At 39.7% G+C, this 25,068-nt stretch overlaps 1 protein-coding gene across 1 annotated transcript in view; it reads right to left on the bottom strand.

Moving 5' to 3' along the window:
- Nucleotides 1–25,068, bottom strand: part of SKAP1 (src kinase associated phosphoprotein 1) — a 390,080-nt gene that overhangs the window by 354,067 nt on the left and 10,945 nt on the right. Inside the window, exon 2 of the mRNA XM_020997310.1 lies at nt 12,821–12,926. Within this exon, the coding sequence (XP_020852969.1) occupies nt 12,821–12,926 (106 nt within the window). The remainder of the gene's footprint in view (nt 1–12,820; nt 12,927–25,068) is intronic.

Raw genomic sequence — 25,068 nt, 5'->3', positions numbered from 1 at the left:
AGACTAGATGGTTCTAAAGTATAGTTGTATGTATAGTTATATAGTTCTATGATTCTAATGGGAAAAAAACACACCATCACCAAAACTGTATGAATTATCAGTGTAAATAAATAAATATTTAATAATTAATAATTAATAAATAAATAAGTAAATAAACATTTACTGGGGCAGCTAGATAGCACTGTGGATTGAGCTCTGGCCTCTGAGTCAGGAGGACCTGAGTTCAATTCTGACCTCAGACACTTGACACGTACTAGCTATATGACCCTGGGCAAGTCACTTAACCCTGACCGCCTAACCAAAAAAGCAAAAAATAAAATAAAATAAAATAATAAACATTTATTAAGCACCTACTATATGTTAGGCACTGTGCTAAGTGCTGGGTGTACAAAGAAAGGTAAAAGACCATCCCTGCACTTGAGAAGCTCACAATCTAACAGGGAAGACAATATGCAAATAACTATATACAAACAAACAATACAAAGGATAAATTAGAAATCATCAACTAGAATTAAAAACCTGTATATTAAACCTGTAAAAGGTGGGAGATTTCTCCCTTCTATAAGCCTGCCCTTCTCACATCCTTAAACAAACTTAATTATAATTTAGTTCACATTCTAATTATGATTAAAATTTAGAGGGAAAACCATGCATTTTGAGGCTGCCCTGAAAGAATGGTAATACAATCTTCCCTGTTCTTTGAAGGAAAAAATTGCATTTTCACAGACACTTAATAAAGATCACCTTCCTCCCTTGGTGTGATTTTGAAGGCACAAGAAACAATCAAGCAGGTCTTGGTCCATCCATCTCACCTGTATAACACCACTGCAGGATGAAAGATCTATAAAGAACCCCCAAGTAAATAGGTTCCAAAAATTTTAACACTTTGAATACCAATGACAAAATCCCAACACACACACACACACACACACACACAGTGAATAAACAGGCAACTAGTCCAGAAGCTGGCATGTAATTAATCAATAGTGAGATAACACTGTAGTTTTTTTTTCTTTTTCTTTCTTTAAGGATGTGAAAGGGGTGGGTTCTGAGGAGGGAGAAATGAATTGTCAAACTTTGAGAAGTAGCCAAATTACATTTACTATGTAATCCTTAAAAGCCATTTAGGTTTAAATGGCTCATACACTTACCTCAGATTCATTTCATCGGAATTTGCACGTGTGCCTGCATGATCAGGTTCCTTCATAGAAAGAGTATTTACCCAACAGAAAGAACCATTGTGAGTTATACTGTAAACAACACGAGTAACATCAGTGTTCTATTGTATTAGCTTATTCAATAAACCCCCTTGGATCCAGAAGATTTCTTTGGTTCTATAGCCTACTTTTTACAAAACTCTTTACATATTTGGTGTGGTATGAAGTCCATAAATATTTACAGGATAACACTGTGCAACCATTGCTCCAGAGAGTTTCTTCAAACCATCTCTTTGTACTCCTTTTCCCCTTGTATGACCCACCATTTACACGAAGGACATTAGAAGCTGGTTTTTCTTTCACTGAGTCACACTTCTAAAGCTACAGCTGAGGCCATGGCAAGTCGACTTGGGCAGCCTTTAAGTTGCCTGAGGCCTGAGTTATTGAACAAGATTCAGAACAGTGTGTAGAGTTTCACAAAGGAACATACCTCAGCCATATGGAACACGTTCCAGATAGAATTTCACCCCATATTTCATATTTCTTGGTTCTGTGGGTTAGGTAACACAACCCTACTACCTAAACTGATTTCTTTGCTTCTTCCTACTTCAATGTTCTAGAAATCTATCTATCTATTGTTTGGAAACCCCTTTGATATCAGTCAGTTCCACAGAAGGAAACAATACCCTAGGTTTGTTTCTATTGGCTATAACCGTCACTTGCAGAAATAAAGGTAAATGACTAGTTGTTTCCAAAGGGGGCAACAAGAGACTATTTATCCACACTCAATATTTTAAAAATCCAATGTTATTCATCCTTCGCTCCCAAACGATATCTTTTTGTTAGGTAACTCTAATAAATGCTTAGGGGAAAAAAAGAAAATAAATAAATGCTTAGGGAAATTCTCTAGCTAGGAGTGTGTTGGAAAATATTTAACAACCTGCTCTCCAAATGCACAGTATACTTAGAAGTTTAATATACATTATTCACATTTTGTCCATCATTTTTTAAAAGTCTAGAAAAGCAAAAAACAACAAATCAAGCCTTGATTTGCAGCATTTGTTGACTTCTAAAGTGTAAAGACTCACACAGAACATTTAACAATCAACTCTCTGGCACATATACCTGGCTCTTGCAGTTCTCTAAAATAAGGTCTGGGTTCAGGCGTTTTTTGTGTATCTCATATATCTGCTTTATTCCACGTGTCAAGCATCTGGCCCAAGTCCTTCAGTGACCTTTGAAATGTGCACAATAGAAAAATGCCTACTACCATTGGCACTAAAGGACCCAATGAAATATCTGCCCTAGATAGTGAGGGTTGCTAGTTCTTAGGCAGGGCAAAGGAGAATGTGTCAAGCATGATAAGTAAGGCCACAACCTACAGCATCCAGTGCCTTTCTTTGAAACATACAAATTCACACTGGTTTTATTTTGCTCTGTATTGACATCATTGACAGTCCTCTCACAGGGCAGGGAGCAGTCAGTTGGCTCATACCAGTATCTTTTCAGAAAGTCTGGGGAAGGGGAGTGCACAGCTTTGTGCAGTGGCGGGGGGGGAGGGGAGAGGAAGGAAAGGATGAGTGTAGAGAAGACAGCAACCCCTTCTAATCCAAACTTCATTTCCTATAGTCACTCAAGATGATGAAATGGTTGCAAAGAGCATACTGTAGCAGCAAGGATCAAGCCAGGGTATTTGATTAACTGCAAGTACCAAACCTTGGCAAATGCCACTGAGTTCTGGGCAGCAACAAAAATGAGAGCCAGGTCCCTTCAGCACACTGAGAACGAGGAACAGTGCTCTGCTTGCTCCCATGTTCTCTTTGCCCTTTCAGTTCTCAGGCAGCGGAATGCTGGGGGAAGAGGTGAGAGGAAGGGAAGCCAGAGAAAGAGCAGGGATTCAAAGGCAACAAATTAGGGAAGGTTTTGTGTGAAACACTTAAAAATAGAGCTATATTGTTTTCCAAAACAGTTGGACCAATTCGATCTGGAATTAAGTGAGAAAAGTCACAAAATTGACTGCTCATAGCCTTTGACCCTGTGATCGCACTACTGGGCACATACCCAAGGAGGTCAAAGACAGAAATAAAGACCTGATGTGCACTGAAACATTATTTATAGCAGCACTTTCTGTGGTAGCAAAAACAAGCCAACCCCCACCACCTCGAAAAAAAAAAAACCTGGGAAATCAAATAGGTACATATCTACCAGGAGGTAACTGAACAAACTGTAGCATAGAAATGTTACAAATATTATTATGCTACAAGAAATGGCAAATATGGAATCTGGAAAACATGGGGAGACTTCTAGGAACCAAAGCACAGTGAAGTAAATTTGAACAAGGAAAACAGGATAACCTCTGCAATGACGAAAATGAAAATAACAGTAAAAGGCAGCCATCTTTTTGATCCAGAGATACCACTACTAAGCATATCCCCCAAAGAGATCAAAGTCAGAGGAACCCATATGGAAAAAACATATTTGTAGCAGCACCTTTTAAAAAAAATTATAATTAAGAACTGGAGGGGCACCTAAGTGGCTTTGCAGATAGAACACTGGGCCTAGAGTCACAGACCTGATTTCAAATCTAGCCTCAGACACTTACTAGCTGTGTGACCCATGGCAAGTCACTTGACCCTTTGCCTTAGTTTCCTCATCTGTAAAATAATCTGAAGAAGGAAATGGCAATCCACTACAGTATCTTTGTCAAGAAAACCCCAAATGAGGTCATGAAGAATCAGACATGACTGAAATGTGACTAAACAACCAAAGAAAAAAACCTAGAAAGAAAGGGTGTTCATCAGTTGGGAAATGGCTGAACAGATTATGGTATGTGAATGCAATAGACTGTTATTTCACCCTAAGAAATAACAAAAGATAGAGATTCAGAGAAACCAGAGAAAACTTACATGATATAAATAGAACCAGAAGAACACCTTACATAATGATCATATTATTGTAAAGGAAAATAATGATAAAAGATTTTGGAATGCTGATTAATGCAACGAACAATCATGCTTCACAGCAAGGAGGTGGTGAACTAAAGGGGCAGGATGGGACGTACATTTTCAGATATGACCAATGTGTCAATTTGTTTTGCTTGAAAATGTCAATTTGTTGCAAGGGAGGGCTTAATTCTTTTTTTTTTTTGGTCCTGGAATCACTGATTATATCTGTGGTGGGGGGGGGGAGAAAAGAGCATCAGTGAAACACTGGAAAACACATAAAAGAGGGGAGATGTACAAAAGGAGATTCAGACAATCAGAATAGTATAGTTATTACCATGTTAAATTTAACATATTCCCAAAAAAGACCCAACCAAATTGTATGTAAGGGAGATTCCATTTCATATATGAAAAAGAAGAACACGAAACCAAACTCTGAGCAACTGCAATGATCAGTCTTGGTACCAAGACACAAGATGAAACATACTTCCCTCTTCTCAGTAGAGTAGTGGGATACTATGGGATCAAAATGTTACTTATATGGTTAGACATGGTTATTTTATGTGATGGGTTTGGGTAATTATTTTTCTTTGTTACAAGGGCAGGCTCAATGGAAAGGGGGGTGGTATATGGAGATGTGACTGTTACAAAAAACCAAAAAGCATCAGTAAAACATTAGAAATTTCATTACAATGGTACACGTGGATTACAAGTCATACTAGCTGAAGTAGAGTTCTAGACCATTTTGTTTGACCAACCTCACTTAGTCTGGAGACATGGTCATCATCAGATTGATTACTAAGTCAACAGATTTTTGAGCCAGAGCAAAGCTTAAACAGGATACCGTTCCATTGTATGTCAGTGGAAAGAGGAGCCACTTTGAATTGTTGAAAAAATGTGGATTTAGCTAATGACTTTCCCTGTGTATTGCTTTACCCAGTAGAACAGAAAGTAACTTGGTATAGAAGAAAGATGGCTGGATCCATAATCAGGATCTGGATTCAAATTCTGCCACTGAAACTTACTACCTATCTGACCTCGAGCCAATCACTTAACCTTCATGGGCCTCAGTTTCCCCATTTGTCAAATGACAGGGTTGAACTGGAATCAAATGAAATTTGCTGTGGTGCTGGTTCAGTCTTTTTAGTCATGTCTAACTCTTTGTCACCCTCTTTGGGATTTTCTTGGCAAAGATACTGAAATGATTTGCTATTTCCTTCTCCAGCTCATTTTACAGATGAGGAACTGAGGCAAACAAGGTTAAGTGACTTGCCCAGGGTCACACAGCTAGTAAGAATCTGAGGCCAGATTTGAACTCAGGAAAATAAGTCTTCCTTACTTCAGGCCCAGACCTCTATTCACTGTGACACCTCACCACCCTATTTCAAATGAAATAGCATATGTAAAATACTTTATAACCTTTAAAATGCTGTGTAAAGTTGAGTTATCACCATTGTCATTCCTTTAGCTTCTGAAGTCCCATCCAGATTTAAATATATGATCAACCAATCAAACAAAAAGCATTTATTAAGCATCCACTTTGTGAGGGGCACTGTACTAGGAGGCATTGATGATAAGAAGACAAAAAGGAAAGAGTCCCTGCCCTCGAAGAGCTTACATTCTATTGCAAGGTGGTTAGGTGGCAAAGTGGCTAGAGTGTTGACCCTGGAGTCAGGAGTAAAGAGTTCAAATCCCACCTCCTTTCTGTGTGACCCTAGGTAAGTCATTTAACATTGCCTACCTCAGTTTCCTCATCTGCAAGATGAAGATAATAACACCCACCTTCCAGGGTTGTTGTGAGTGTAAAATGAGATGATGTTTGTAAAGTGCTTTATAAACCCTGAAGTGCTATATAAATGCTAGCTATTATTATAGTTGTTGGAGACACATGTGTGCACAAGGATATACAAAATGTAAGCAAGTTAAATACATGAACATTTCAGAGGAGGGCACTAACGTCTAGGGATTGGAGATCAGGAAAGACCTGTAGGAGGCAGTACCTGAGCTCAGCTTTGAAGGTAGCTAGGGATTCTAAGAGGCAGAGATGGAGAGAGTGTGCATTCCAGGCCTGTACAAAGACACAGAGATAGAAGGTTCGGTGTCACGTGTGAGGAGCACCAAGAAGACTTTGTCTGGAACAGAGAATACATGAAGGGCAGCAGTCACATAATAAGCCTGCAAGAGTATTTTGGAGAAAGGCTGTGGAGGGTGTTGGTCAATCTAATCAATAAGCACAGGCATGACTGGCGAGACTTGACAACCCATTGGCTGAAGGGGGGCAGGAAGAGTACAGAGTCCCAGACTGTGAATGTGGAAGAATGGCGGCGGTGGCACTCTTGACAAAAATCAGAAAGTGTGGAAGAGGTGAGAATTTGGAAGGAAAGGTGGTGCATTTTGATTTGGATGTGTTCTAGACAGACAGAAAAGTCTGTCTGAAAGTTCCAATAGGGACTTGATGATTGAAGACTGAAGCTCAGGAGAAAAACTAGGATTGGGTCCATAGATCTGGGAATCATCTGCACAGAGATTATAACTGGACACATTGGAGCTAACAGTGTCCCTGAGGGAATATGAAGAGAAAAACAAAAAGGACCGAAGATAGCTTTGGTCTAAACTCCTAGTCAGGGGCCAAGATGAAGATGATGACCCAGTAAAGGAAATGAAGCAAGAGTAGCCAGGCAGAAAGGAAGGGAACCAGGTAGGAGCAGTGCCATGAAAACTCAGAGAGCAGAGAGTATCCAGGAAGAGAAGGTGGTTGATGGTATCAGATGCTGTGTAGAGCTCATGAAGGAGTTGGCAATTCAGAGATCATTGGTAATTTTGGAAAGAGTAGTTTAAGTTGGGCAATCAATTTGGAAGCAAGATTGCAAAGGATGGAGAAATTAGAGGATAGGAAATGGAATCAAATAATTTTTTATTTTTATATAATTTTTTTCTAGGAGTTTGGCAGTGAAAGGGGAAGAGAGATACAGGATGATAACTTGAGGGAATCATAGGTATAAGAAAGAGGTGGGTTTTTTTTTTAAGGTTTAGGAATTCTGGTTATGTTGGAGGCAACAGGAAATGAGCCAGGAGACAGGGAGAGATAAAAGATTATAAATGGAGATCGATTGTGGGATGAATCTGTTGGGGCATGTCTCTAAGAAATACTGTTTGTTACATGCAATGGTTCTCTAGGAGGAAGAGGGAGAGGGTTACTGAGGAAAACTATAATGAGGCAAAAAACAAAAGATATCAATAAAAATGTATTTTAAAAAGTTAATTCATGCCTACTATGTACAGAGCCTACTATGTCCTAATATTGGATCAAATACAACAACACAGTCCCTATCCTAATGGAGCTCACAGCTTAGTAGGGGAATACAACATAAACAGCTATAATACAAAATTGATTGATATAAACATATAAAGGAAATACAATTTAAGGTAGAGAGACCTGGTATCAGGTTCCAAGCCCTACCTCTGACACAAGGGTGGTATGACCTTGGGTAAGTCACTCAACCTTTAAGTGCCCCACACAACTTTCAAAGACTATAGGTTGCAGAATAGTTCCTGATCTATATTAGTAGAGAGAGTTTCAAAACAAGGAGTTCCCTAAGTCAATGAAATTTCAGGGAGACGAGGAGGGAGGGAGAAGAATGAGGGAATAAGAGGGATAGGGGAAAGGGAGTGGAGAGGGAAGGACAAGTAGAAAATATTCATGTGAAATCTGAGGAGAGAAAGCTCATTTCCAACAGTGGATAACAGAGAAGGCTTCATAGACGAGGCAGAATCTGAGATGAGTGTTGAAGGATTGGTAGAATTTTAATAGGCAGAGATAGGAAGTGAGGTATTCTAGCTATAGGGTCAATAAAGGCATGGAGGTGGGAAAGTGTTGGTTGAGATATAGAATTATTGAAGGAAGGATAGAAGAGTATAGGAGGTTGGGGACAAGCTTGAATAATACTAGGCTAAGGAGTCTGGACTTTATTCAGTAGGCAACAGAGAATCACCGAAGGGTTTTGAGAATAGTGACACAAACCATATCTTAATGTAAGAAAGGCTAATCTGGCAGCAATGTCAGAGATAGAGGGGAGATTACAGAGACTGTTGGTGACAAGATGGGTTAGGGGATTGTATTAGTCAAGACAGTTTCCACCAAAAACTCCTTTTTTACAAGTCTATAACACTATTCTTTAAATAAAACTAAGGCTAAAAGTTCATTTTGTGGCACATGAATTATTTTCATCTTAGATATAATTTGATTCTTTATTCTGACATAATTACCAAAATTAGATTTACATACAGCTTTCCATAAACTGCCCCATGTATAAATGGATCTATGACTGTAATAATAATTGACAGAACTCTAGCTGACAGGTTTATCTCAGTTTATACTTCCAACCAATTGATGTCACCCACATCTGAACAGCAGTATTTAATGGAGGCAGCTAGGTGGCTCAGTGGATAGACCAATGGGCGTGGAGTCAGGAAGACCTGAGTTCAAATCTGAATTCACACACTTAGTAGTTGTGTGATCCTGGACAAGTCACTTAATCTCTGTTTGCCGGAATCCCCTGGAGAAGGAAGTGGCAAACCAATCCAGGATGTTGGCCAAGAAAACCCCAGGGATAGTATTGGCATGCTATGGTCCATGACATGGTCATTAAAGAATTGGACATGACTGAACAACTGAACAATAACAATAATGTAATGTAGGCAACAATGTGTGTATGTATAATGTACCTACAAAAAAAAAAACAACAAAACTTCAGCCAGAAAGAATGATGCAAACCTTCATTTTATGGTACAGCAATTGAATAAGGATGCCAAGAAGATTTCAAGGAATTACTAGGGTACAGAAGGATGAGTGATTTCATCAACATGGGGAGTTCCCAGCATGAGAATTCCTTCCACCAAGACCTATGACTTGGTGAATATGTCCTGTGGAGTTGCCTAAGGTACACACAGGTTAAGTGACTTGTTGAAGGTCACCCAAATACTAAGTGTGAGTGTCATAAACTGGGCCCGAGCCTGGAGTCAGGAAGACTCAAGTTCAAATCCAGCTTCAGACACTAACTGTGTGACCCTGGGCAAGTCACTTAACTCTGTTTGCCTTAGTTTCTTCCTCTATAAAATGAGCCAGAGAAGGAAATGGCAAACCACTCCAGTATCTTTGCCAAGAAAACAAAGAGGTCACAGGGAGTCAGACACTACTGAAATGACTGAACAACAACAAATTGCTTGACTCCCATCCCACCACTCTACACACTCTCACAAACTGCCTCTCATAAACAGTTTGCTGACAGAAACAGAGGGCAGAGACTATGTCCTATTTGTCTTTACATTTCTCAAAGACCCTAACACAGTGCCTCATGCAGGGTAAGTACTCAGTAGATACCGAATTTCCCATTAAATCCCTCTCCTTTGCTATCCTTTTCACTTTGGATTGCTGACTTCCACTATAATTGGAATAATCACGAAATTCTAAGTGAAAATATCTTTCTCACAGCAAAGAAATGCACAGAAATCAGCCCCCAATGATGCAGATGTTTCCTGAAGCTACTACTGATGATTTCCTGAATGTCTGCCACACAAACCACAGCAAGCTCTTTGAGAGGATCAAGCTGCTCCTTACTCCCCAAACTCAGTTTACATGCATTAGCTTTTTTTTTTAAAAAAAGTAGCTGCTACTGCAGCTGTTATAGTTGTCAAACCATTGCAATTCTTTCTTTCACTACAGAGCCAAAATGTGAAATTCAGACATTTCTCTTAGGAAGCAAATCCACAAAAGAAGAATTCCTACCTGTGCATCCAGAACTCGAACACGGCATTTGTGAACTCCAGGCAAGACTTTAGTGATTACCTGACCAGAACCTTTACTAGATAATATATGACTTGACTTACTGAAAATCAAATACTTCTCAGCTGTGAAAAGTAGAATTTCCTGGCACTGAAATATGTACATTTATAAAAAGGAGTATTAAAAAGTGTCACTTATGCCCAAGGCTCCATGTTGTTCCCTACCTTCCCTATACCTAGTCAGAGCATTGATTACATAGTATGTTTCCCTCATTATACAAAAAAATCTAAAGCAGGTACCATTTTCATCCTTTGACTTCTTTAATCCCTGTAGATATGATTAAATACTGTTACCAAATGACTTTCTAGGCCACAAACTGAGATATATCACAGATCGAATCATACTCCACAGAAGTCTCATAATGCACATCGCTCCCACTGTGAAGCAAGAAGTCTGAAACAACTACCATCCTTTCACCCATCCACTTCCTTAATTCTTCAAAAGCTGCACAATTTCACTAGAGCAGATGCTCCCTCCACCAACACAAACCCCAGTCCCTCACTGCCTTAGAGCACAGTTTCAAGAGTTGCTGCCGCCAAGACAAAAATGTACCACTTGCTGATGAGCCCTCTGCTGGGCTGGTTCTCAGATGATGGACAACAGAATCTACCATTGGGTCCAGCCTTCTCAGCTCAGCATATTTACACATTGCAGCCTCCTAGCAGAATGTAAGCTCATTGAAAGCATGGTCTCTTTTCCATTTTGTCCTTGTATCCACTGAGAACAGTGCTGGGCACCTAAGAAGACACTTGTAGAATTGGACTGGTTGGATTTACCAGTTTGTACTCTGCTGGTGCAGCCTCCGATGATCCATGACTACTTCGATGCCATGATGAGGTATAAGATGAATATGTTAGTGGACTTTGGTTCCCTTCAAGAGGCAGTCTGGCAAAATGGATAGAGTCGGCCTCAAAGTCAGGAAGACCTGGATTCAGTTCCCTTCTCTGTCATATCCTGGCTGTGTGAACCTGGGCAAATTACTTAACCTCTCAGTGTTCTAGAAGACTCTCTAACATGATAAGTTTCACAAAGATGCCAACCTACACAGGGACAAGAAGTTTCCTCATCCAGGTTTTCAGACTGATAAAACCAAAATGCCAGCCCCTAGCCCTTGTTTCTTGTCTTTGGAGATAGAAGATCTGGGTTCAGATATCACCTCTGATAACACCTGTGTAAGCTGGGGGCAATCCACTTACCCACCCTGGGCCTCAACTTCCTCATCAGTAAAATGAAGAGACTGGACTAGATGACTTCTGAAGCCCCTCCCAGTTTTAGATCTATTATCCTCTGAGCATATATTTGGGCTTTCTAAAGACAAATTTGGGAGACATATAAGTCGTATTAAGCCTTCATTTATATAAATCTATACTATATTGTGAGAAAGTTAATTTTCATACCAATTGAGGCAAACAGGGTTAAGTGACCTACCCAGGGTCACACAGTTAGTGTCTGAGGATGGATTTGAACAGGTCTTCCTGATTCCAGGTCCAGGGTCAATTTGTGCCACTCACACTTAATATTTGAGTGGCTCTGAATAAGTCATTTAACCTCTGTGTGCCTTAGGCAATTCCACAGGACATATTTACCAAGTGATAAGTATTGGTAGAGGGAATTGTCATGCTGGGAGCTCCCCATGTTGATGAAATTAAAGATAGTTTAATTTTGGAAAAGTAAAAGAGGGGAGGAATGGGAAACGAAGGGAGAAGGAGAAAGAGGAGAAGAAAAGAAAAAGAAAGAAAGGAATGAAGGGAGAAAGGAAGGGAGGGAGAAAGGAAGGAACGGAGAAAGAAAAAGAAAGAAATAAAGGAAGAAAGGAAGGAAGAAAAGAGGAAAGAAAGGAAGGAAAGAAGAGATGGAAAGAAGGAAGGGAGAAAGAAGCTCCTGTCTTTTTCTGCATTCTGCTACTTTCAATTATTCAGGCCAACCCAGGCTGATAATTACATAGTCCCAAGTTGCTGAGTAAAACTGATGCTTAATTAGCCAGCAGGAAAGATCGATTAAGATACAGCAGGGCATCTTGTGAGGTTCTTTAGCATGACTGTGGGGAATAGGATCTGGCTCTGGGCCTTCCAGAGGATAAAACTCTCCGCTGTTGCTCAGGGACTTGAGTGGAGTTCTTAAAGCAGATACACAGCTATCAGCCTCTCAAGTCTTTATGCACCCCCTCCCCACCTTCTAAAGACAGGGCTAATTGGCACTCAATATAAAAATTCCAGATCATGAATACCACCAGATTGGAGAAGGCTTTCATGCCTCGCTCCCCTCACCCAGTGATCCCGTTCCAGGCAGAAGGTGGCAGAGAAACAGACTGTGAAGGAAGATCTTGCATTCCTTCATGCTTCCTTTTTCCTCCCTGCCCCCTATCCATAGTGGATGTATGCACCTGTTAGATGCACTTGTTATAAAATGCACATCTTCAAATATAGGTCAGAATCTCTTACGGAAAAACCTCTCTGTTAAGCATAATATTTCAATGCAGTCTTAGGATGGATTATTCCACGTGTTCAAAAGAGCCACATGTGCAAAGTTTGAGATGAAATCCCTTCTACTGGGGAAGGAGATAGTGAAATAGACCACGGGTTGAGAAGACAAACCAAAGGGTCTCTGCCTACTGTCAAGTACACTTTTTCCTGAAGATATATGGATTGACATAATTTTAATCCTTGCCAACTTTTTTAGTTAAATGGAAAGATCTTTAATAAAGGTCAATGGAGTCATCCGAGGCTCAAAAGACGTCTTCTAATTACCTTAGGCTACACAGATAATTATCTGTATCTTCATACTTTCTCTTACTACATTTATCAAATGTCTACTGCAGTAGATTATACTTCATCTGAAATATTAAGTAACAACTGTAATAATAATGGGTTTAGACAAACCTGGCTTTGATCTGCTGGAAGCCCCGTAAAATTGCATCTCTGCTCTCCCATGCACCGGTACTAAGGTTCTCATTCTGCAAACCTTCCACCAGGTAATCTTCCACATCTAGAAAGAAATAAAAATGACTCAAAAAGAAAGAAGAGGAATTGAAGGGGGAAGGAAGAAAGACTACCAAGGGAATTCAGGGATGGCCATTATTTCCCTATTAAAAAATTAAAAAGTGCATACGAGGTAATTCGTGTCAGTCTAGGATGCTTTCAGCCTAGAAAGCTAAGGCACATGTCAGCCACAAAGCAGACTCTTTTTTCTAAATAAATTATATTTTAATATTAAACATGATCACGGATGGCAGAAGGAATAGGTTGTCAAATTTCATAAACATATAAATATTACAAACTAGTCACAGAAATTGACAGGCCAGCAGGAAACCACGAGGAAATCTTAACAAACACCGCTGAATTAAAACCAGAAATACAAAATCAAGCACCTAAAAAAGCAGGCATTCAAAGAAAACAAATTTATTATGAGGTATAATATCAATCACATTACACAGTGCAATGGAGTGAGAGACCACACATGCAATAAAGAAAGGAGGAATGACAAAGAAAAGTGCATATGTGGCTGAAACATATATTACAAATCCGGGTCATGCTGGAAGGTACATACATAACACCAAATCACTTTATGTTAATCGCACTAACATTTGGAACCCTAATTTTAAAGGTACATACCTCCCTTATTTTCCCCTAATACATACAATACAGAGGAAAATGACTATACTGACAACTGGGAAAATTGCCAGAATTACCAGGTCCTTGACTCATTCTGAAAGAAAAGGAGACCCAGATGTACTCAAAGTGTACCTCTGATTGGAATGCAGTTTATTTTGAGAAAAAATCATGGATCCCAAACGGGCCAACTTCAAACACTTAGGTTGTAATATAATAATAAAACGCTTCTTATCAAATATATTAGTTTACATAATAATAGCTAGCATTTATATAGCACTTTTAAGTTTACAAAGCACTTTACAAATATTATCTCATTTGTGTCCTCCCAACCATCCTGGGAAATAGATGCTATTATTGTTCCCATTTTAGAGATGAGGAAACTGAAGCAAGTAAAGGTGAGGTGCCTTGCCTAGAGTCACACAGCTAGTCAGTGTCTGAGGCCACATTTGAACTCAAGTCTTCCTGAGCCCAGGTCCAGAGCTCTACCCACTAAGCCACATTGAGCTTACATTGAGACAGTTTCATAGTTTTGAAATCTTTTCTCAAACATTATTTTATTTGATCTTCCTAGATAGAATTTTAAAAGTAAGTTTTTAATCTCCATTTGCAGATGAGGAAACAATCTCAGGGAGTGGAAAAGACTTGTCTAAGGTCACACATAGCTAATAAGTAAGTGGGGGGCTGCTTTTGGACATGTACTGCAGACATAAAATCAACCAAACCCAGAACTGACTAGGAGAAAGTGAGCTGTATTATAATTGGGAAGCTACATGGTGCTTTCAACAATCCCAAGTTGCTCCCTGACACAAATCCCCATATTTTTAATGATGATATATTCTCCTGGTGATGCTCGTTGTTGTTGAATCATTTCAGTTGTGTCCAACTCTTCATGACCTTCTTTGGGGTTTTCTTGGTGAAGATACTACAGTGATTTGCCACTTCCAGCTCATTTTACAGATAAGTAAACTGAGGCAAACAGGTTTCAGTGACTTGCCCAGGGTCACACAGCTAGTCAGTGTCTGCGGTGGGATTTTGAACTCATGAGGATGAGTCTTCCTGATTCCAAGCCCAGTGCTCTATCTACTGTAACACCTAATTGCCTTTGAGCAGTGATGCTACCTGACTTCAAATCACAAAACAGAAAATCTCTGAAGAATTGAATGTGGACATGTGCTATGGCATATTGCCATAAAGGATATAGGAGCAAGAAATAGCATAAGAGATATTACCTAAGATATGTATAATCAGAAAGAGGAAGTAGATCAGTCGGGTATCAAGAGTTAGGGATAACACACAGAATACCCAAGTGGAACTCAGAAACCCCTAACATGTTTAAAGTTATAGTGGAAGACTTCTACTCTGTGGGGCAAATTTTTGGGAAGTTTATTGGAAGATAGACAAGAATTGTACCAAACAGAAAGGTATGGATGCATGTCCACCTGCACCACTGGAAGGATAAGATCATGAAGTCATAGAAACATGTTGCCTTGCATTCAGGTCCATCAGAGAATGTAGGCAGGGTAGCAAGACACGTGAGTTTAAACCCCACTTCTGACACATACTAGCTGTGAAACTCCAAGTAAGTTAGTTAACCTGAGAGAGTCCCTAGACAATTTTCTAAGATTCTCAATTATAAACAAATAATCAATCTGCATTAGTAAAGGGAATTTCTTCCAAATATATGAAATCTAGCATCTGAATAATTAATAAGTCATAAGTCAATAGCAGGACATGGAAACTCCTAGAATCATCTCAAAGACTTAAGATAAAATTTAGTCTCTGAAGTAGAAAGTTTTGTAGATCAAACCTATAGAACACCACCAATGATCTGATTCCTTATTATATATGTCATCAATATTATTACCATAGTATTCTAGGTTCCTTTAGAGAGACTATGGACAAAGTGAGGGCATTTTCCCAATCAATGAATGTGCTAGCCAAGAGTGAGGAAAGGGTCTAGAACCCTTTAAGTATCAAAGGCAGTTTAAAAATTTTGTCATGATGTTTCACACTTTTAAATGGCTTCCTTGAAACTGGGAAAAAACCACTTTCTTTCCATCAATCAATCAGCCAAAGAGTATTTATTAAGCATCTGGCAGATGCCAGACATTTGAGAAATAAAGGCAAAAATGAAACAGTCCCTGCTATGTAGCAGCATATCAGAGAAGATAAGTATAGACAAAGTAAATACTAGATAATGGTGGGAGAGTTAGGAGATCACAGAATCATCTAAGTAGAGAGGGAAGGATCCTTTGAAGACATCTAATCCAACTTCCTCATTTTCTAGATGAAGAAATTATGAAGCCCAGAGAGATTAAGTAACCAGCCCAGTGTCACACAGCTGCACAACTGAACAATAATCACAGTATCTGTGTAAGGATGATCCAGCCAAAGGTGATTTTTCTTCCAATAAACTCATGTAGCTTTGTTTTAATTCAACACACACTTACAAAGTACTAACTGTGCTTATCTTATCTTATCTTATCTTAAGCACTCTGTGCTGAATGAATGAATGAAGTATTTATTAAACATTTACTATGTGCAAAGCACTAGGGATGCAAACAGAAAATCAAGACAGTCCCTGCTCTCAAGAAGCTCATACACTAATGGAGGAGATAACACACGTGGAAGATTTCAGGTGCAAGCCAGATGGAAAAGTCCCATGCTCTTTGGGAAGCGATGACAAAGTAAGTGTTAATGCCTCTTCTTTAGAGATGAATGCTGAAGACATCCTTATAGAATTTATACTTCCCCAGAGAGATGTGAAACATGCACACATAAGTATAATAAGGGTAAAGTAAAAGGTGTGTGTGGGGGGGAGCACTGGTCTGTATACCTCATGCCTGTAGTTACTATAGTATGTGCATAGGTTCCTAAAGTGGGAAATACTGCAGGGGGCACTGGCACAATCCAGGCAGGGTGGGTGGTGTTGGGTAGTAGATTCTAGTGAGGCAAAGTAAAAAAAAAAACATTAAAGGGTTAAAGAAAGTAGATTTCCAGGGAGCACTGCGTAATTTTTTTGAAAAGGGGGCAATAGGCCAAATGAATTTGTGAATCTCTGGATAAAGTACGAAAGCTACAGACTCATAATCACCGAATTCCAGAGTTGGGAGGGATCTTGACTATTATTTATTCCAGTTCTATACCCAATGGATGAATTTCCTCCCCATCCTTAAGAAGTGGTGATCCAGCCTCCAGTTGAATACTTTCCCTGAACTGGAACTCACCAACTGTTTCCTTATAGGCAGCTCTAATTGTCAGGAAGTCCCTCCTCATATGGAGCCAAATTGTGCCTACCTTTAAACAGGGGTTCTTAATCTTTTTTTTATTTGTCCTGGACACTTGTGGCTATTTGATAAAGTCTATGCATTCTTTCTCAGAAAAATGTTTTTAAATGCAAAAAATAAAATACATAGAATTACAAAGTAAACTTATTTGATTGAAATACAGTTATCAAAAATGTTTTTAAAAGAAAGTTCATGGATTCTTGGTCAAAAATCCTTGCCTTAAAACTTTGACCTATTGATTCTAATTCTTCCTATCCAAGGTTAAGCAATCCTCTTTTCTTGTGGCAATCCTTTAAAATTAATACAGACACCATCTTCCCCACTAGACCGCCCTACCTATTGTCATCTTCTCTCCAGGCTCAACATCTCTAGTTCCTTTTACTGTTCTTTATATAACATGGTTTTGAGTCCCTTTCTGCTTACCCTTCTTTAGATGCTCCAGCATGCCAATGCCCACCTTAGAATATGTCACTGAGAACTGAATTTCAGATATGGACTGACCAGAACGGAGTACAGCAGGATCATCATCTCTCTCATTAAGCCTATTATACATTCTAGGGGCACATTAGCTTTTCCAGCTGCTGCATCACACTGCTGACATACTAAGTTTACAGCCCTCTCAAACCTAGACATTCTTTGTCCATGTTTTATGCTCCGCAACCATAAGCCAAGGCAAGGATTGTGCTTTATTCCTCTTGTGTAATCCCCTCAGCACTTAGGATTCAGAATTGTTGAAACACACGTGATACACAGTTGCCTCATAATAATAGGACCAAAAAGGTGTCTTTCTGTTTCTTCCGCTATAAAATGAAAGAGTTCAATTAGATGGTCTCTAACATCCCTTGCAACTTTGACCTTCTATATCCAAAGCCTTTCCAGGTCTAACATTATAGGACCTCAGGCTCTTCCTAGCTCTGACATTCTGTGTTCTAAGCTCCCTTCTGGCTCTAAAGTTCCAGGTTCTAAAGATTCCTTCCAGTCAGATCTAGTGTTTTAGGTCCTAAGCTTCCTTCCAGCTCTGAGAGTCTATGGTTCTTATAATTTCACAAGGATAACACTATATGAATTTACTCTGTTCTTTGGCTATATTTGGAAATGCGCTACCAACGTTGAAGAGGGAAAGGATTAGAAATGAGGCACCTTACCATTGGACCACTTACTGTCCTCTTCTTCTACAATACAATACCACCTCATCTATAAATTAGCCTATAAATGTTTCTAAGACTAAAAGAGCTCAGCTGGGTGGCACAGTGGACAGAGTGCCAGGCCTAGAGTCAGGAAGACTCATCTCTGGCCTCACACACTTACTAGCTGTGTGACTCTGGGCAAGTCACTTAACACTGTTTGCCTTAGTTTCCTCATCTGTAAAATGAGCTGGAGAAAAAAAAATGGCAAGCCACTCCAGTATCTTTGCCAAGAAAACCCTAAATAGGGTCATGAAGAGGGTGACAGGACTGGAAAATGACTGGACAACAAAAAGAAGCGCCTAAAGGAAACCAGTCCAAAAACCTGAAATAAACTTTACAAATTTTCATTGCTTTCTTCTTAAGTTCTTTAGGACAGGTAAAGACATTGTAACTTCCCAACAGGGAGAAGGGAAGTAAGGAAACATTTATTAAGCTCTACTATGTGCCAGACACTGTGCTAAGCACTTTTTAAAAATTATCTCATTTGATCCTCATAATAACCCTGAGAGGTAGGTGCTATTATTATCCCCATTTTATAGTTAAGGAAACTGACGCAGACAGAGGTTAAGTGACTAATGGAGATTCCGAATGCATTCTCCTGGATTATCTTGACCTAGTGATATAGGAATATTAAAGATAACGTAGCTTGGACAAAGACAGACAAGTAAGCTATAAATATAGGCAAGCACATGTCAAGATGTCTAAGTAAGCTGTTGAAAATTTCTGAGGTTTCCCAAAATATAATGACCCCATGTAGTGAAAACTTTTAATTATATTGTATTTTAAGGTTTGAAATATGCGTTACATAGATTATTGGAGGCAAAATTTTTCAGTACAATTGCTAAAAGCAGAATTTCTTAAAGGAAAACTATTGTCTCTTTTTGTCATGCTAAAGTCTTCCTATTAAGTGAGAAACCAAGCTAGTGATCACTGCTCAAAAGATCATGGAATTTAGACTAGAAGGGACCTTAAAGATCCATCTAATCCATTTGCCCCCTCATTTTACAGGTGAATAAACTGAGTCCCACAGAGGTCAAGTGATTTGCCCTAGCCATATCTAAATGGTAAAGAAAATTACTTTTTTCTTCAGCCACAAAAAATACTAGCCTTCCATTTCATTTTGCTACAACAATGTGAGCATTTACTTTCAATTATCATCATTTTATTTGCTGTGAAGGCTTCCAAAATAGAAACATTTGTTTCAGTCATTCATTGAAGTAAATGTTGAATTGAAGCAAAGAATGGCCAAATGTTCCTGCAAACACTTCCACAGACCAGGAGCCACTCAATTTGACTGGAGGAAGCATTTTGCAAAAACATTTGAGTTAAAAGATTTCTAAAGCATTTCAGTGGTATGCCTGCCTGAAATGGTGACACATTCCCACAGATGTTTCTAGAATATCAGTATGCCCTTGCCACAAAGGTTTGGGGTTGAAGGGCCATTAGAATGTGAGCTCCTTGAGTTTGGGGACTGCTTCATTCTTTCTGTCTACATCCCCAGCACCTAGAATGGTGCCTGGCATACATTAAGCACTTAAATGCTTGTTGATTGATTTTAAAAAGCAACCACTGAACTAACTGTATTGAGGTTTTATGACCCCACACTTTCAGGGATTCTAAAATCCATACTTAATTTACAGATGCTTTCAATGCCATGGAACAAACCTTTCCCCCTTTCTGGGACTGTTTTCCCATTCACCAAATACCTGCCAACCCAGTTACATTGTCTCGGGGGACCCCTGCCTTAACCGGACTGCCTCCCTTCTCACTTCACTCATTCCAGTGCAGTTAGTCTGTCAGAATCCATCCACAAGGAGCTGTCAGGAGAGGGCAAGGGGAAAGAAGGGACAAAGAACCTGATCCTGCCCTGGCTGAGAGATCCTTATGACAATTCTTCACCTCCCTCTTCAGTCCTGATTCCTGCTTCCCATTTTCTTTTCAGAAGCCCCAATTCTGATGCTTTCCTATCTATCCCTGTTCCTATGCTCAGCCATCTTTACTCCTTGCCCCCCCCATTTCCACTTTTCCCCTCCAGCGTCCCAACTCCATTTCTCTGCTCCCAACTAGCCCCTGCAGAGCTGTAAAGACAGGGAGCAACCAAGACATTTTGGTGGGCATGGGCAGCATGAGGCAGCTAGGTGGCACAGTGCCTAGGGCTCTGAGCTTAGAGTCCAGAGAGAATACCTGTATTTAGACAATGCCTCAGACAGTTACTAGAGGTTTCCATGCAGTCACTGAAACTCTGTTTGCCTCGGTTTCTTTATCTATAAAATGGGGATAATAACAGCACCTCCTTCCCAGGGTTGTTGTGAGGATCAAATGATATAATATATATAAAGCACTTTGCAAACTTTAAAATATTATATAAATGCAAGATATTTTTATTATGATTTTTCCTTAAGCATGTGGAAACAACTGAATTTAGCACCAAGTTAACAAGGATAATTATTTAGTATTGGAAGCTCCCAGGTGGCCCACTTCTTCCTATTCATACCTGTACCTAAAGGGAGCTCCTCCCCAACACTGCCCTGTATCTTCACTGCAAGCATCAATGTCTCCAGCAACAACCTGGTGCTGTCCTAGGTACCACAAGGTTGCCCAAAGTTTCCCCCTCAATACCTTTTCATCTGCTATCCAAGATCTCCCTCAATCGATTTTTAAAAGATGATTTCAAGAAGCAGGGAGGTGGCATAGGCCATGTTAGATTCAGAGTCAGAAAGACCTGAATTCAAACCTACCATATATAATTTCTAGTTGTCAAAACCTGGGCAAATCTCTCAGTTTCTTTTGTTAAATGGGGAATAATAGTAGAACTCACAGATTTGTTGTGAAGCTTCAATGACATAACACACATAAAGCCCTCTGTAAATCTTAAACCAACATATAAATGTTACCTGTTATTTTAAAAGAAAACATGATTTCGTATAGTCTTCCAATTGCCGGTGCGTCTCAGGCACAAGAACTGATCGTTACATTTCTGAACCTCGTGCTGCTGTATCCCTTGCCCCAAAACCAGTGACTTGGAACTGGTAGTCCAAGCTCTCATTGCCTGGCAAGTGGGAGGATGGAGACATGATAAAAATTGCCTTTCCTGGTACTGGAGCTCTGAGCACATTTCCTCAAAGAAATACAGTTATCCCTTCCACTTCACAGGGGCGGGGTAGGGGCATGGCATCCCCATGACCTGGAAAATTCGAGTAAAATTTTTTGATCATCTCTTTGTACCAGAGAAGTCTGAATTTTTTCTTTTTCTTTTACAGTACCTTATTGTAAAATGTGGATTGATACTATAAATATGTTTCATGCATTCCTGAGTTTCTAAACTTTTTCTGTGTCATCTGCTGGCCTTTGCATGTCGTCTGTCTTCCACAAAACTCCCCCAAAAATCCCAGTTAATTTCTTATGCCAACCTGCAATATATCAAAATTGCAATGGGGAAGGTCATGATATGGAAGGGATAACTGTATTATTATATTTGGTGGTTACATTCTACAGAAGAGATTATATTTTAGATATACTAGGGGTTAAAAAAGTATTTGTGGGCTGCCCTGGAAACCTAAACACCAATTATAACATTGTTTTCCTAAGAGAAAATGCTTCCCAAGTTTCAAACACCTAACTTTTTCATTCTATTTTTTTAAATAAATTAATTTACTTTTAGTTTTCAACAATCATTTCCATAAACTTTTGAGTTTTAAATTTTCTCTCCCTCCCTCCTAACCTCCCTCTCCAGGATGGCATGCAATCTGATATAGGCTCTATATATACATTCCTATTAAACATATTTTCACATTAGTCATGTTGTAAAGAAGAATTAGAACCAACAGGAGGAACCACAAGAAAGAAGAAAAAAGAGCAAACAGTATACTTTGGTCTGCATTCAAACTCCATGGTTCTTTCTCTAGATGTGGACAGCATTTTCCATCACGAGACTTTTGGAGATGTCTTAGATCCTTGCATTGCTGAAACGGGCTAAGCCTATCAAAGTTAGTCATCACACAACGTGGCTATTGCTGTGTACAACGTTCTCCTGGTTCTGCTCACTTCACTCAACATAAGTCCATAGAAGGCTTTCCAGGTTTCTCTGAAGTCCACCTGCTTATCATTTCTTATAGCATAATAGTATTCCATTACATTCATATACCACAACTTGTTCAGCCATTCCCCAATTGATGGGCATCCCCTCAATTTCCAATTCTTTGCCACCACAAAAAGAGCTGCTGTAAATATTTTTTTGCACATGTGGGTCCTTTTCCCATTTGTCTGATCACTTTGGGATACAGCCCTAGAAGTGCTATTGCTGGGTCAAAGGGTATGCACATTTTATAGCCCTTTGGGCATAGTTCCAAATTGCTCTCCAGAATGGTTGGACCAGTTTATAGCACCACCAACAATGCATTAGTGTTTCAATTTTTCCACATCTTCTCCAACATTTATCATTTTCCTGTTTTGTCATGTTACCCAATCTGATAGGTGTGATGTGGTACCCCAGAGTTCAAACACCTAACTTATAAGCTGCGCTTTTGAAACACACCACATTAGTCAGCTGTGGCACCATCTCTAGTCAAATACATGAACTTATGGATAAAGAAGAAATTTTGTGAGTAGGATGCTATTTCATCTTTTTTTTATCCAGACCTGTAATTTAGCTTAGTACTATGTGCTAAGCTAATAGCAGGACATAGTAGGAACTTCATAAATGTTTCTTGACTGACCAATTTCATTAATGTAAGGTACTCCTCATGTGCAAATCCCCTCTATTCATCTGTAACATACTGTTTTAGAGGGTGGCCTGGGGGGAAAATGAGGGATCAAGTGATTTGTCCACCATCACTTAGCCAGCAGGAGTTCAAGTCAGGCTGACTCCAAGTCTAGCCCTCATTCCTCCATATCATGTTGCTTTTTTTCATCTTTCATGCCTGCCCGATAATTTTTAACTGGGACAACTAGCTGGCACAGTGGATAAAGTGCCAGGTCTAGAGTCAGGAAGACTCATTTTCCTGAGTTCAAATCTGACCTCACACACTTAGTAGCTGCATGACCCTGGGCAAATCATTTCACCCTGTTTCCCTCAGTTCCCTCATCTATAAACTGTAAATCTATAAATCTGGAGAACAAAACGGCAAACCACTCCAATATCTTTGCCAAGAAAACCCCAAATGGGTTCACAAAGAGTCAGACGCAACTGAACAACAATTTTTTAACTGGACACAGTTTCCCCTACCTGAAAAGGATGGAAACCCCTTGAATTTCATTCGAGGATTTCTGGGTGTTTTACACAAGTTCATTAAACCTGCCAGTCCCTCCTTGAGTTATAGGTTTGCTTTTAGTCCTAGTGTATGATTTCCTCAGTATGGAGAATTCTTGTAGTGAAAACCCCCTGCACCAATCAAGATCAGAAACTTTTTAAAATTCAGTCTTAAAGAAATACCTAAGGCACTGAGAGGGCAGGTGATTTGTCCATGCCTCCATGGAGGCAGAAACAGGTCTTTCTGACTTGTGGGCCAGTCGTCTATACACTTTGCTCTGAGTTATTCAGGCCATTTAAAGATGAAGTCCAAAGATGTTAAATGGCTTCCAGAAGATCTCAGTGAGTTTCTGGGAGTACAAAAATAATCCACAATTGTCGCCTCTTTGGCCCAACTACAACATAAGGACAAGGCCCTGGTAAATTCAATATTCACTCAAACAACTCCCAGAAACAAAGCACTCATAGACCAGTGTCTAATTTATTTATCCAGCTCCATTTCAGCCATGGGAACAAAACATTACCTTGTTCATTTTCACATCCATTAAGAACAAATGGAAGAGGGGCTGGAGATGATATTTAAACTTTCACTTTAAGATTAATTTTGAGCTTTTTAAAAAAAATCTAACCATCAACTGTGACCCTTGAAGCCATTTCTGAAGCAGTAAAACCCATCCTGGATGACAAGGTTGAAATCAGAGCCACCAGCTTTGTTTGTGTGTGCAAGAAGGGAAATGGAGCACAAGAGTCGTCAGCACACTGTGTAGTGTTATGTTCCATGCTGCCTGATTGCTTCTGTCCTATGATCCAAGAAATGTGTGACATTTATTTTTTATGCCTCCTCCTGCTCATGAGAAAAAAGAAATAGGCAGCCAGTACACTTGTACAGCCCTCACCCAGAAAAAACCCTGTAAAACAAATGTAATCTTAAATGAGTTTCCCACTAGAAACCAAACTACCAATCTGGGGCCAACATTTTTGTGATTTTCATTTTGGGAGAATTAAGAATCTTTTTGGAAATTCATCAGGAAGTAGAACACTCAAAAAGAGGTGTGCTGACATTCAATTTAAAAAAATGTTTGATGAAATTTGTTTTTTGATATATAGAAGGCAGGTAGGTGGCACAGTGGATAGAGCACCGGGCTTCGAATCGTGAAGACACCACTTCATGAGTTCAGATCTGGCCTCAGACACTGACTAGTTGTGTGACCCTGGGCAAGTCACTTACGCTTGTTTGCCTCAGTTTCCTCATCTGTAAAATGAGCTAGAGAAAGGAATTGCAAACCACTGCAGTGTCTTTGCCAAGAAAACCCCAAAAGGGGTCACAAACAGTGAAACATGACTGAAAAATGACTAAATAACATATAGAATCACAGAGCACCAGAGGTCAGCTATAGCGGTGATCTCCAAAGTGGGGGCCATGGTATGACCTCAAGGGGGAAACAATCCAATGGAAGATAAGTCAGAGGCCACCTTCCCTGCAATAGCCAATCATGAGGTTTGTCTTCCACACAATTTATACCATGACATTTACCCAACAAGCAATGCTCTCCCACTCTACTCCCTCCTATAATTGACCTCATCTACTTGTGTAAGCTCCCATCCTCTCCCATTTTGCACCACGATCCAGGTGACAGCAGCAGCTGAGAAGAGAAAATCCACCCCTCCTCCAAGAATTAGCCACCCTTGGTCTCCTAGATTACCTGGGGGCTCCTCTGTGCCCTGAGGCAGTGGCAGATAAGAGCCCAGCCCTGACCTTTTTCATTTTTAGTTGTGGCAGAGTGATCCAGCCAC

The sequence above is a fragment of the Phascolarctos cinereus genome, unplaced genomic scaffold (assembly GCF_003287225.1).
Source record: "Phascolarctos cinereus isolate Bilbo 61053 unplaced genomic scaffold, phaCin_HiC Scaffold_5;HRSCAF=322, whole genome shotgun sequence".
NCBI classification, from domain to species: Eukaryota; Metazoa; Chordata; class Mammalia; order Diprotodontia; family Phascolarctidae; genus Phascolarctos; species Phascolarctos cinereus.
This window is presented reverse-complemented; position numbering and strand designations above follow the sequence as displayed.